This window comes from Ostrea edulis, chromosome 8 (genome assembly GCF_947568905.1).
Source record: "Ostrea edulis chromosome 8, xbOstEdul1.1, whole genome shotgun sequence".
In the NCBI taxonomy this organism is placed as follows: domain Eukaryota; kingdom Metazoa; phylum Mollusca; class Bivalvia; order Ostreida; family Ostreidae; genus Ostrea; species Ostrea edulis.
Genome location: NC_079171.1, coordinates 21,443,548 through 21,457,113, shown reverse-complemented (window position 1 = coordinate 21,457,113; position 13,566 = coordinate 21,443,548). Strand labels below are relative to the sequence as shown.

The window sequence follows — 13,566 nt, the reverse complement described above, 5'->3', positions numbered from 1 at the left end:
TTTCTGAGACATAAAATTTTATATTTGTAAGGGTTTTAGTGAAGTTTAGGAATCTGGTAAAGGCACGGTAACTCGTATTCATCAGACCCATTGACGGGGATATTAAATGTGTTTTGAAGATTTTAATTTCTTGAAAGGACAGTTAGAGTATATGTACATCTTTACGATTGCCAAAAGTGGAATAAATACCAACTTATTTTAATATTGAGCCTTAGAAACAAAGACAACATTGGTATAATCTTTGTCAGCTGGAACCAAAACATTCCTCATGTAACCTACCTAATTCTTTTATCACTAATGGTTTACTAAACACAGAAAGATAGATGGTATGCATTTTTGGTTTAGTGTGTCCAATGCGGGATTTTAATTTTTCCTTTTATACATTTGATTCATTGTGACAAGGTATCAAGCTCTTCTTTTTCATATATAGCGTAATGTCTGGCACCCTTTTCGACATAATTCATAATAGAGATGAAGGTCTGCCGCCAATTCAAAGACCGAGGTTCTCTAAATTTGGGATTCTTTTAAGGTGGCTCACTACATCCAGAAATAGTTTCTCAAATCAGTACGAATTGATTTAATTATAAAATATATGATGATATACAATAAGTATATTTGCCAAAAAGCAAAGATATACAAATTTGGATAAAAACATGAGTTTGAAAAAAATTATTTCAACACATATGAACAAAAGACTGAGCTAAGATGATAGACAAACAAATTGATCAATACAAATAATTTCATAAAACATTTAAATCGCCATCTAGTGACGTGGTGTCATACAAAGTTTAAGCTTTAGTGTAGTGAGCTACCTTAATTAAAACAAGTGCTTCAGATCAGATCCTCATTGATGCTATACAGACTTGTACATACAGTAACTTTAAAAGTTTACCAAATCCATTTATTAGAGAGAACATTTACAATATATTGGAATGTGAAAAAAAGTCAAAACTTCTTATACGATATTTTAAACAAAAAAATCTTCAGTGACAACAGGTGTCATACGATGTAATGAACTTTTATATATAGATAACAGAAAATGGAACGACATTTACAAACTATATATAGCTACCTTTCAAAAACAAAAACAAAAACCCACAAACTTACAAATTGCTAAATAAGTTGCAAAAGTATAGCAATTAATTCATTTCTAATCAAAATTAAAAAGGTAAACTCTTAAGATATGTGCTTTCTGTCACAGATAGGAGGAGAAAACGAAAACATATATTGTGTGGAAATGTGATTATGTTCAATCATTCTTAGATGAGTTTGAACTTTCATTAGAAGGTAAAACAGTTTTATCAAAAAAATGTTTTATCGTGGGTATTCAGAATGAATACATATGTGTATATAAAAAAAACGTATAAGTGGTATTTTTAGCGTGACACAGATTTAGCGAATTGTCCATGAATTATGGGTATATATATTTAACGAAAGCTAATTTAACAACTTTATAATTCCAAGAAAGATAGCTATTACCTCCGATATGGAATAAATATTAGCGATATTCAATTTTAGCGATCTCAACACTATCGCTAATATTGCCAAAATGAAATCCTCGCTAAAATTTCTACTTATACGATACCTTTATCCTTTGGTTGAAATACTATATAAATACAGCAAGCTGTACTGTGAAATCTTTGAGCATTTGTTTTGCAGTATCCTACTTAAAACTCTTTTATGAAACACAAAAACGGCTATAACGAGAAAGCTGGTGCTTTATGGAACAGTTGAGACTTTTTCTTTCCATAATTCTTTCTTTCGCAAACATTGTCGGTATTGCTACATGATCTTTGCTACGCTTATTTGTACATGTGTCGAGATATATACAGATGAATTACATAAATGTTACAATTTAAAAACAAAACGAAAATCTGACACAGGGGGGGTTGGTAAATTGATAAAAAAAGAAAGTACCAGTAGCAAAAAATAAAATCAATCCTGCACATCAAGTTCATCATAAGGATATTCGTTTCGTTGGCTTTCATGGATTCCCATGTACATATTTCCTTTATCGTCTGATCCACCAGCGTTGGTTCTTGGTACTAAGGCAACGCTTTTTGCATTTACATAGCTCCCTGACAAATCATTCTCGTATGTTTTGTTTTCTCCATCCGCACTGTCTAGGGTTTCATATAATCCAATTCCCTGTGTTTCCATGTTCGTAGGTCTTTCTCCTACGTACAATCGCGCATCCGGAAGTGAATGGTTTTGACGATCTTCATTCTTTAATTCTACAAAAGTTACATCTTTCGTACATGTTTTTCAATGTTTTGCGTAGTACGTCCTTAATCATCAAATTTCAATAAAAGACTCTGTATATACATCAGCATTGTTCAATTACACGAAAACTAACAGAGAGGAATAATTACAGGCCGTTCAATGAATGAAATTACAAACTTTTGGTTTTCATAATTCCAGCCTGGATTTCTCGACAAAATCTTAAGTCGAAACTTAGACTGAAATCTGAGATTTTACTCAAATTTTGACTGCTCAAATAAAAGAAAACTAAACAAAAGATCGTTGTGGACTGTCATTGATGAAAAAATGTCAAAGTTATACGTAAGAAAATTACAAAAGTCTACGTAGGGAAATAGATATAGTCACTTGCAGCGAAGTGTTGATAGGTGTATATAATTCAAGTGCTCAATTTTCATTTCAGTTTTTAAAAAGTAGAAGTTTCAAACGTGTAACAAATCAGGTTTTATTCAATAACTCAATAAAAATATACATGGTTATTGTTTTGTATTACATGCTCTCAAATGACACGTGAACTGGATTGTTCTAGAGTTGGATTGATTCACTCATATGGAGACGTCACCATTGCCGGTGAAGAGCTGCAAAATTTAGGCCTATGCTGAGCGCTTAACGCCTTTGAGCAGGGAGGGATCTTTATCGTGTAACACCTGCTGTACTACGTAACCTCGGTTTGTGCGGGCTCATCCGAAGACACCCCCCCCCCCATTTTTGGATTATTTTCATAACTGGTAACTACGATTTTTGAATTAACAATTTTGTTTGCGTATATTCAGTTCGGCACTGATTTTGATGTTTATTGTTCAACTACCGTAACTTAGTATTTCGCTATTGTTACAATTTTCTTTCACGGATTTTGATGTTTATTGTTCAACTATCGTAACTTAGTATTTCGCTATTGTTACGATTTTCTTTCAACCTTTAATTGTAAATAAAACTTATCAATGTGCTTGATTGCCTTTGTTAGTCAATTCTGTAGATTGCATAACATGTGCGAAAATACGAAGTGCTGGCGATAGCTCTGATTTTCTTACACAAGGTGCATACCACACTGCTGTCAGTGTCAATTTAATCCTACATTAGTACTGTCAAACCTTCTGAAACTCACATTTTACTTTTAAGTGAAATTTATGCTTATTCTTAGCACATAGGGATGCTTAATCATCGTCTCTCAACGTATTTTAATACGTTGAGAGACGATGATTAAGCATCCCTTGAGCGCTATGTCTTCATTAGGCAAACGGAGTAATCCGTACTCAGAATCAGCTGTTTAAAAAAAGGCTAAACAATTTGTATGAAACACACCAGAACGACATGTCCGAACGACATCTCACTAAATCTTACATACGCAATCGGAATTTAAAACAATTATCGCCTTCTGAATTTGTGTTTTAGACATTGGAGTATTTCTACATATCCCGGTTAAGTGATAAACTTCCACTTAGATGATGACCATTTGGCCATTAGATCGTGACTTATTAAAGAAAAATCTTACCAGTTGTAATTCTGCTTTCTTTGCTTGGATCTTTTTGTGCTTCGGGAATACCGTCTCTCTTTCTTCTAAGTCTTAAATTGATAAGTTCAAAATATAGTACAACCTTAGCCGTACAATAGTTTCCTCTGTAAGAGTATGATAACTCCCCCTTTACTCAAAAGTGTTGGAATACCATATTTTGTACAATAAGGATGTGTTTGAGAAATATTATGCTTACGGTGGCAACAATGCGTTCTGTAATATGTTTGTTGCGTAATATGCATTGACACATGATTCTAGATGTTTGAAGTTTGACATTTCAGCAGAAAGATTGCTGTAAATATGATATAACCGTGCCTTTCATGAATGTTCAAGAAACTTCAACTTTATTATAAATACATTGTGAATACTTTGATATTAGGCACTTAAATCATTTGAACGACGGGAATCAAGCATTCATTTGGACTCACTAAGTTATATAAGATTATTTGGGGACTACCGGAATTACTTTGATTGGGATTATCAGCAGATTTGTGACAGTTTTGTGTGCGAAGTGAGCTCACATTGGACACTGATGTTGCAAACCTATCGTAAGTTAGTAATTTGTTATTTTGATTTCAATAATTGTAATGCAAGGTGAAGATAACAAACAGTGATCAATCTCATAACTCCTACAAGCAGTACAAAATAGATAGTTGGGCAAACACGGACCCCTGGACACACCAGAGGTGGGATCAGGTGCCTAGGAGGAGTAAGCATCCCCTGTTGACCGGTCACACCCGCCGTGAGCCCCATATCCTGATCAGGTAAACGGAGTTATCCGCAGTCAAAATCAGTGTGCCAAGAACGGTTTAACAATCGGTATGAAACACGTCGTTATTCACAATGGTATTCCGACCAACAACAAATGAAAAAAATAATCAAGGTCAAAACTTTGATATGGTTATGATTTTCTCATAAGGAGTACGCCTATGAAATATGAGAGCCCTATCACTCACCATTCTAGAGTTATGACCCAAGTTAAAGTTTCGGTAAAAGTTTTCAAAGTTGGGTCAAACTCCGAGGTCAAGTTCACAATGTCGCGGTGTGTTGGCATAATGGACACTTTCAGCTGAAACTGACACTTTCAGAGAAAGACGACGGACACTTTCAGATGAAGCTGCTGTTTCTGCTTAACACGCTCTGTAAGTGATCTCTGTTTATATTCAAACCTTTAACAAACCAGCGAATGTTACCTTCCATGGCATGACTAATATTAATCTCTGATTTGTTTTCATTTTGTAATGATATCCTTATAATAAATATAATTTCGATCTCACGCATGTGGCACACTTACATTGTCTCGGATTTTGGACGGAATCACAAATAAACTGGAATTTCCCTAGCTTCGCAGGCGTATTATATACAAAATAAAGATATTTTGATCTATATATTTGGAATTTATTGGACGAATATTGTATTTTAAAGTAGTATATGTTATTTATTGTCAATTATAAAGGAATGAACACGTAATGATTTGAACACCGGCTACTTTCAAACCTTTATTTACTGTATAGTTTTGAATCCCTTAGCCTTATACTATACAAAATTAAGATTAAGCTTCTTACATGTATATAATCCAGTGATATAAATCTGGTAACAATGACAGGGTCAGCTCTAGAGGGGGATGTTATGAGCGTTGTAACCTACCCACCCCTTGGTTATTTTTCCCATAAAACAGTAGGTCATTATTTGGTCTTTGTGCGCTCTTCTTTTCTTGGTCAGAAAATTTTCTGCATTAAAGGATATAAATATTGATGCTCACAAGCTGCAATTTTGTTTTTCATTTTAAAAGCTAAGTACGACTTCACAAATGATGTCCATTTTAAGATATTTCGGCTTGAGCATCACTGAAGAGACAATGTTAAATAAATTTTGTCGAAATGCGCATCTGGTGCATCAAAATTGGTACCGTATACGTTTTACATGAACAACAATAAATTATTATTTTGTTGAGCGTAACTGATATCTCATGTAAAGTTACATGTGCAAATGAATAGATTAGACTTCATAACATTAGTCACTTTTCACAAACTACACAAAACGGTTTTTTAAATTCTCTTGTTTTTTTTTTTTAAATATTACCGAGTCCGATACACAAACCAGGGCTTCAAGATTGTAGTGGCAATACAGTGCTAAATAGTACTAGAACGAAACTCTAGGCTAGCCCTATGTAGGAATAACAAGCGTTATTTCATACCGTGCGACCTAGATACCTAACCTAGCAGCTAGCCTAGCCGCTATGATCTTGTATACATCCCAGCTGACTTGTACGGTCACGTGTTACCCTGATAGGTTCGCTGCAATTGGAACATTGCTCAACCTAAAGGATTTTTTTCCCAACATAAATTTGTCACCTTTGATTAACGTTAGGAGACGTACAGAATAAGTTAGAAATTCCTCTTTATTCAAACGGTTAACCACACCAGATATTATATCTATAGTATTCTTCACTGTTTGGTTATATTGAGTTTGATCAAATAGACATTTATTTTTCCTTTTCATTGTGTGGTTTTTCTTTTCCTTGACGCGTTACATGTGTGGTATTTTGTTGGACTTCTTACATTAGATTTATTTCCGTCGTCATTATACTTTCGTCTTTTCGACTTATTCAATCACAAAGATGACTTTATTTTCTCTAGGTAATATTGTGTGTGTGTGTTCCAAAGTTATAAAGAAATAGCATGTACAGCAACAAAGTCTGAAAATGTCGGATGCCACATATTTTGTGTGACAGAAAGAGACCGTTGCCTAAAAATGAAATAAGGGTCTGTTTTCGTTGGAATTACTGCCCAGTATTGAAATTCGTTAGCATTGCTAAATATCTTGTATTCCCAAGAAAATATCTATCTTTGTCTTATGTAGTGTTATTACCAATGTAAACAATAAATATCTTCATTTTATGTTGTCCTAATTTACGTGATAGCATATGTGGTCAAATTACGAGTATAATGTGCAATAGGCGAAAATAACAAATGCATCACGATAAACAACACATCCCTAATGTAGGATAATACCACTGATATTCCGCGTAAGTCGAGCTAAAAAAAAAAACCTTCCTTTTTCCGCAAGAGTCTTTAGCGGTCAAGAACGCAATTTCTATTTTGGAAATTTAGCGGAAAATGTTCGTTGATCTCTCTGAAAGTGTCCGTTTCAACGGAAAGTGTCGATTATACCTATGCACCGTGAATATCAAACATCACGGTATCACATCAAAGATATCGTCATAAGAAAACCCTATACTAAATAGTTTAGGAGATACATGTATTGCCTACGTTAGATTTTCTAAATGTAAAAATCTTTAGTACCAAAAAAGGGTTTTGTCAAAAGAAGTACATAAACGAAATATGAAAGATATAAAACTTACTTTTAAAAGTTATTTTGGACAAATAGATACGACAAAAAGGATATTCTCCACAATAACGAAAAATCCCCTATCTGATTACCTTTTAAGTACTTCAATCTTTGTCGTTGATATGCATATTCATTACATTTCATAAACGGTAAAGTGAAAGGATCACGTTAGATCAAGAAATGTGCGAGAGACACAAGTCTCTAAATGTTCTTGTTTATTCAAAATGCATACCTAAAGATAATGACTCCGGCAACGACTACAATTGCAACAAAGGCGCTTGCTCCTACTCCGGTGCCAATGGCAGTTTCGTGGTCTTCTGGTGAAGTCTCATACAGACCTGAAGTTTAAATCTTAGATTGTTCAACTAATTGTCCATGTGAAACTCACCGTCACACAGACTCCGATACATGTATAAAACGAAGTATGGAGATAGCGAGCAGTTTGTTGGAAACGACACCTCTTTCTCTATAAATCTGGAGGTACATGTATTTATTCAAAATAGGATTATATTTACATATTTAACAATTTGCATGTACATTACATCACACAAAACCAATCCTTTCTTCTTATCAACTCCATTTAGAGGAGTACAATCTTTTTGGATATATTGTGTTTGAAACGTAATACTAAAACATTGCTGTGATGTCACACCTCTGATCTTGTAGACAAAATATACCTGGAACAGTTCTATAATAATATTTGTCACTTTAGAGGGTATTATCGGACTGCAGCGATAACAAACTAGAGTGAAACCAACGTTTATTATTTGTAGACATTAAAGAATATCAAAAAGAAATTACAAATGCAGGGTAAGCAAATGGAAGCAATTTGTGTTGCTACAAAGAAAGAAATCCATGCAGAAGAACTAAATTGTCATATCCTTCTCTCGCCAACACTAACACTAAAAATAGAGTTTTTACTGTTCGGTGTTTTGGTGCAGCAATGTTTATAAGCGACTCTATATCTATTACTGATCAAGAATCTGTAAATCTCTTCATATTATTGGGTTCTCCGCCGCTGGCTGACATGTACAAATATTTACATTTATTTAATCCAGCCCTCCATGATGATATCATCCTACACCGTGTCGGATCCATGATAGAGTCACCTCATATAATTATCTGAAAATGTTCTATAAGTCCCAAGATTTATTTACTAAACCGACTGAAACAGAAGTTGGTTTTTTTTAATATCAAAGGAAACAAAATTTGTCTCTTTATTTCGTCTACTTATTTCAAGTCGAAAACTATTATGCTTGAAGTCCTACTGTGTTATTATTGGAGTGTTCCACATAACTTTTGGATATTATTTAAATTGCGAATGTATGCCAAATACAATTCTAGATGTAAAATCGTCAGACTGTTTTCAACCCTAACGAGCCCCAAAAAGAGTCTGGTAATTTTACAGCGGCATATACGCATTATAGACTAACAGATCTGTCGGATAAAAGACAAACAGACGCAAATTTACACTGCCATATTAAGTCGTACATATCTTTACCAATATGTACCATGTAATTGACGTGTACAAACTCGTCCCGAATGAAATAGAAAGAAGAATATATGAAGCATACATATAAAAATTTGGAGAAGCAGTAATTAGATATTTAGCAAGTCTGCCTTATAAACATTTGGGTATTGTTCTTACGTTGTGCACATTTATCGCCCGTATAGTCACTAGCACATCCGCCGATACAGGATCCATTGTTTACGTAACACGTCCCGTTATAGCAATGAGGACTGCACTCCTCCTCACAGGACACGCCGTAGAACGTTGGACTGCATTCTTAAAAAATAAAGGAACCTTTTACTACATATGGTATATGTTACTTCAGTTTAATTTATCCAAGTACATACAGTCCTGACCCAAAACATGAGTGATATTTGGTTGGTTGTAAATTGTTTAACGTCACGCTCGAGAATCTTTCACTCATATGGAGACGTCACCATTGCCAGGAAAGGGCTGCAAAATTTAGGCCTATTCTCGGCGCTTACAACTTTGAAAAGGGATGAATCTTGTGACACAGGACCTGAGATTTGCGGTGTCATATGAAGGACTGCCCAGTACTGAGGACCTACTCTAATCCAGATGACTAAGGGAATTATAAGTTACAAAAGAAAAAGCTTAGAATAATTTAATATTCCTAACTTCGAGTAAGTTCTAGTAAAACAAACATTCCGCACAATGACACAAAATAAGTTGAAAAGAATTGAGTAACTCTTCCATCGAGATTTCTTGTAAGAACAAGGCCTATAAACGAGGTGGCGTGGAACAAGCGAGACGGCTCATCCAGTTAATAAACAACTGAAAACAATGTATATATATATATATATATATATATATATATATAGACCTGTCCCTTCTTCAGGACGATATAATATTTACATAGAAAAGTCGAGGAACTAAAACTACAACTTAACTTCAAAAGCCAATATAACAACCAAAACGTATACATATTAGAATTATCGAGTGTAATATGTGGCAATAGAAAAGTTTGTTCCTATCGAGCGTTTAGTCTTTATATTGGATCAAATGAAAAAAAAGTCAATGTAGGGTACTCGCGTTGTAACATGAAAGTTGTTTAGGTTTCGATTTTAAATTTTGGTGCCGACTCAACGTCCGATGGTAGCGATTTTTCATTTAAGTCACATTGAGTATTAGAGGTGAAATGTTAGGATGGATACTTTAAAAAGAAATTGGAGGTCACAGTAGGCGATGTAACGATTAGAAACATCACTGCTACGTCCTGAAGAGCATACCTGTGTAGCACTTTTAAAACCTTAAGCTGATGAAGCCTCTACATAAGTTAAAATTCTCGATTGAGATATAAAACAACATACTAACATATTTATGTACCAATATCCCAATATCACCTACATATCGTGTTTATACATCTATCTCAACTGATTCGACACACATGAGTTTGTTCTGCGTATGGTCAGTTTTTAAATTGAGTCAAGTTACTAACAAACAAGTTGATGGTACAGGGGTTTCAACTGTCTGAGTTTCGTTTAAAGTCAGCATTTCGCAAATCCTACTGTCATTATAACAATCTAATTTGCTAATACAACCTATTATTGAGTCAAATGCTGTCTGACTTCTTTCATACCAATTGTTAAGACCGTTTTTGTTACACTAATTTTGACTACGGATTTGCATTGCTTATAGGAGTTATGAGATATATAATTGTTCGTTATCTTCACCTTACATTCAAATAGTAAATACGTATGTGCTTACCCATACATCTTTTTCCTTGCCATCCCCTTTTACAACTACAACTTCCTGTGATTTGTTCACATCCCTTAGATATACAACCAGGACCACAATTATTGTAACACACCATACCAAACTTTCCATCGATACAGCCATCATCACAATTCCCAGAATTCCTGTTGCATCCGTTTTTACAGTCTGTGTTACACGTTACATTACACGTGTCTTTGTAGTAACCAGTTTCACATCCATCAGTACAGGAGCCAGTGCTGTTATTACACAACAGTCCCTTACAGTGTACACCGCACTCTTCAGAACAAGTAGGTCCGAAGTGTAATGCGTCACATCCTGTAGATGAGTTGAAAAGTGTTCTAGTTTAAAGTTTTCTAGATAAGCATGATTAAACAATCCCGATACAATCCTTGTATACTTTTTTGTTTTATTGTGTAAGTACAATCCTTTTCTTCTATGTGTGCGACTCTTCTTATTCACTATTTTAGAATGCAGAATTAACAATATTTGAGTTAACTTACTGTCACAGATATCCCCTGTCCAGTTTGTTTTACATCCCCCAATGCAATGTCCGTTGTGTGCATCACATGTTCCTGACTTACAGTAAGGACTGCATGTTTTGTTACAGAATAGACCGTGATACCCAGCATTACAGTCGCTACACGCTCCAGTGACCCTGTCACAAGTCCGGGGACTACACCGGGGACCACACTGGTGTTCACATGTGTATCCATAACGAAACTCAGCACATTCATTAGTACATGTTCCGTTTCCTTGTTCACACGTGTTTCCTACGCATTGTTGGCTACACTGTGACTTACACGTGTTTCCCCAGTACCCGGTCATACAGCCTTTGGAGCAGTATCCATTAGATGGATTGCATGCAGCATTTACACAGGTATCACAAACTGTCAAAGTTCCAATGGTATGCATATTAAGAATATATTGTTACTTTGTATAGCTTTGAGTGCTATGTATATGACTACCTTGATGTTTTATTGATTCGTCTTGATTGTAGATACATTACAATTAATCGGTCTGGGCATAAGCATGTTATTCGATCCGCGTACTTAACAATATCGTTATCATGGTTATATCTATAAAGATGTATAATTATAGATAATCGGCACACGGACTAACTAGTTACTAATACTTTTATATAATTTACTCATGTTAACTAATCATGCTATTTATTCCGTTTTTAAAAGTCACATTTACTGAATAAATGCTATCGTAAAATCCGCGGATCGAATAACATGATTATGCCAATGTGATGCACAGTATGCAGTGGTCAAGTACAGAAGATGTGAATATCAGATACTTACGACACGTCCCATTAATGATGTCACATGTTGAACAACCCTGACAAGGTGAACATGATTCACCATATGTCCCTACACTGCAACCTAAATAATACAATGAAAATCAAAATATTCCTAATACTCTAAATTAAAGTCAATATGATATTGCACAACTAGTGTATCCTAAAAAAAATATGCTCATCAACTGTGACGATAAGTATTTCCCTATAACTATGATGCAGATGTGAACAATGTCAGTATAAATTTTGACAAATATAGTGCGCCTATTTTAACGGTAGGTAATCCTGAAAGAAATGAAAGCAGAATGTAAATATGGAAAATAAATTTCCTTTATGAAAATACACGAGCGTCGCGTAGCTGCCTATGCGCAAGTACGCAACTGCGTACACATCATTTGCGAGAGAGAGAGAGAGAGAGAGAGAGAGAGAGAGAGAGAGAAGTCCTATATATGAGGCCTCAAAAATAAATTTGCATCATATGCATGTGTGTGCATGTAGCAGACGGACTTAGGATATTTAATTTTCTTTAATGACAATTGTGTGTTACTTGTGTTAGATTATAAAGAGAAGAACTCCTAAGTTGCACGAACTTGCTTCTGATCCTATTGTATATACATGTATTATATACAATAAAATACGTTCAAATCAAATCGATGAAAAGGCGGGAAACACAGATCACTGCAAACATAAGAGGTGGGTACAGTTGACTGGGAGGATTAAGGACCCCCTGTCGACCAGTCACACCGCCGTGAGCCCTATACCCTGATCAGGTAAACGACATAACGCGTAGCTAAATTTCAATATGCAAAGAACGTTCTGAGAATTGGCAAAAAGCATGTCAGACAGCATTTGAAGCCATGACATGTTGTATTTGCAAATTGGATCATGATGACAATCACATAATTTGCGATATGCTGACTTTAAAATGCTCAACGTGGATACTCGGGTTAGAATAGATTCTGATGCAGTACCCTTTGCTTATAGTATGGGGCGGTCCTTCGGATGACACCACAAAAACTGATGCCCTGTGTCACAGCAGGTATGATCCAATAAAGATCCCTCTCTGCTCAAAGACCATAAGCGCCGAACCTAAATTTTGCAGCCTTTCACCTGCAATGGTGACTTCTCCATATGAGTGAAATTTTTCGAGCGGAATGTTAAACAATGTACACCCAACCAACCAGTGAACTCCAAATAAGAGGGGTTATGCATATTGCCCAATCATGCTGCGTTTCTCAATAAAATATGTTTAAATTAACTCCAAATAAACACCACATGGTCTAATTGTAAATTTCAGGAATCCTGCACCCCAAAGGCCTTGGGGATGGGTCATGAGCTGCCAAAAATTGATGAATTTTCAAAACTCCTTTTCTTTACAACCATACCTCTGTAAGAAAAGTAAATGCATAGTGATGTAGAGCAGGACGCCCTTTTCCACAATTGTATATCATGATCCCTGGGGTAGAGGTTCTGGTGGGGCCAAACTTTGTGTATATAGTGTATATGTGAGAAACATTTAGATAATATTTTCTTTAATGCTATTGTTACTAAACTGAAACTTCATTAATATTTAGAAAGAGTATGCAGTCCTTTACCAGAATTGAAATTTCAAGATTCCAGGGGTTTGGGTTCTGGTTCCAGGATTGGGCCACAATTATTATAATGATTATTGTCTTTTTTCTTCGAACGACTGCTTTAAGTTTGCTTAAACGGTATAAAAACTAAATGCATATTCGTGAAAAACAGAAAAGGGTGAACCAAAAATGCATGTCTTACTTTTTTTTCGATAAATTGTAAGTGAATTATGTCCATGTAGATCCCAGGACCATTTCTGATCGACGCTGTCATCTTTACCTCCATTGATCATGCGCAGCATAAAACTGTTATCTGCATTCC

The 13,566-nt window shown here is 35.2% G+C and overlaps 1 protein-coding gene across 1 annotated transcript; it reads right to left on the bottom strand.

The window, feature by feature from the left end:
* Positions 1-668: 668 nt before the first annotated feature.
* LOC125662925 (multiple epidermal growth factor-like domains protein 10) lies at positions 669-11,282 on the bottom strand. The gene is made up of 6 exons (XM_048895266.2): positions 10,871-11,282; positions 10,362-10,685; positions 8,772-8,909; positions 7,356-7,461; positions 3,752-3,822; positions 669-2,234 (listed from the first exon to the last, which is right to left on the bottom strand). The coding sequence occupies exons 1-6, from the start codon at positions 11,280-11,282 to the stop codon at positions 1,936-1,938; spliced, it is 1,350 nt and encodes a 449-aa protein (XP_048751223.2). The 3' UTR covers positions 669-1,935.
* Positions 11,283-13,566: the final 2,284 nt, after the last annotated feature.

Excerpts from the sequence above, each read along its gene's own strand:
- LOC125662925 (XM_048895266.2), bottom strand. The coding sequence starts at position 11,282 with ATGCATACCATTGGAACTTTGACAGTTTGTGATACCTGTGTAAATGCT. Across the intron at positions 10,686-10,870 it reads GACAGGGGATATCTGTGACA|GATGTGACGCATTACACTTC; the intron begins GTAAGTTAACTC and ends ACTCATCTACAG. Across the intron at positions 7,462-8,771 it reads GGGCGATAAATGTGCACAAC|GTCTGTATGAGACTTCACCA; the intron begins GTAAGAACAATA and ends TTTAAACTTCAG.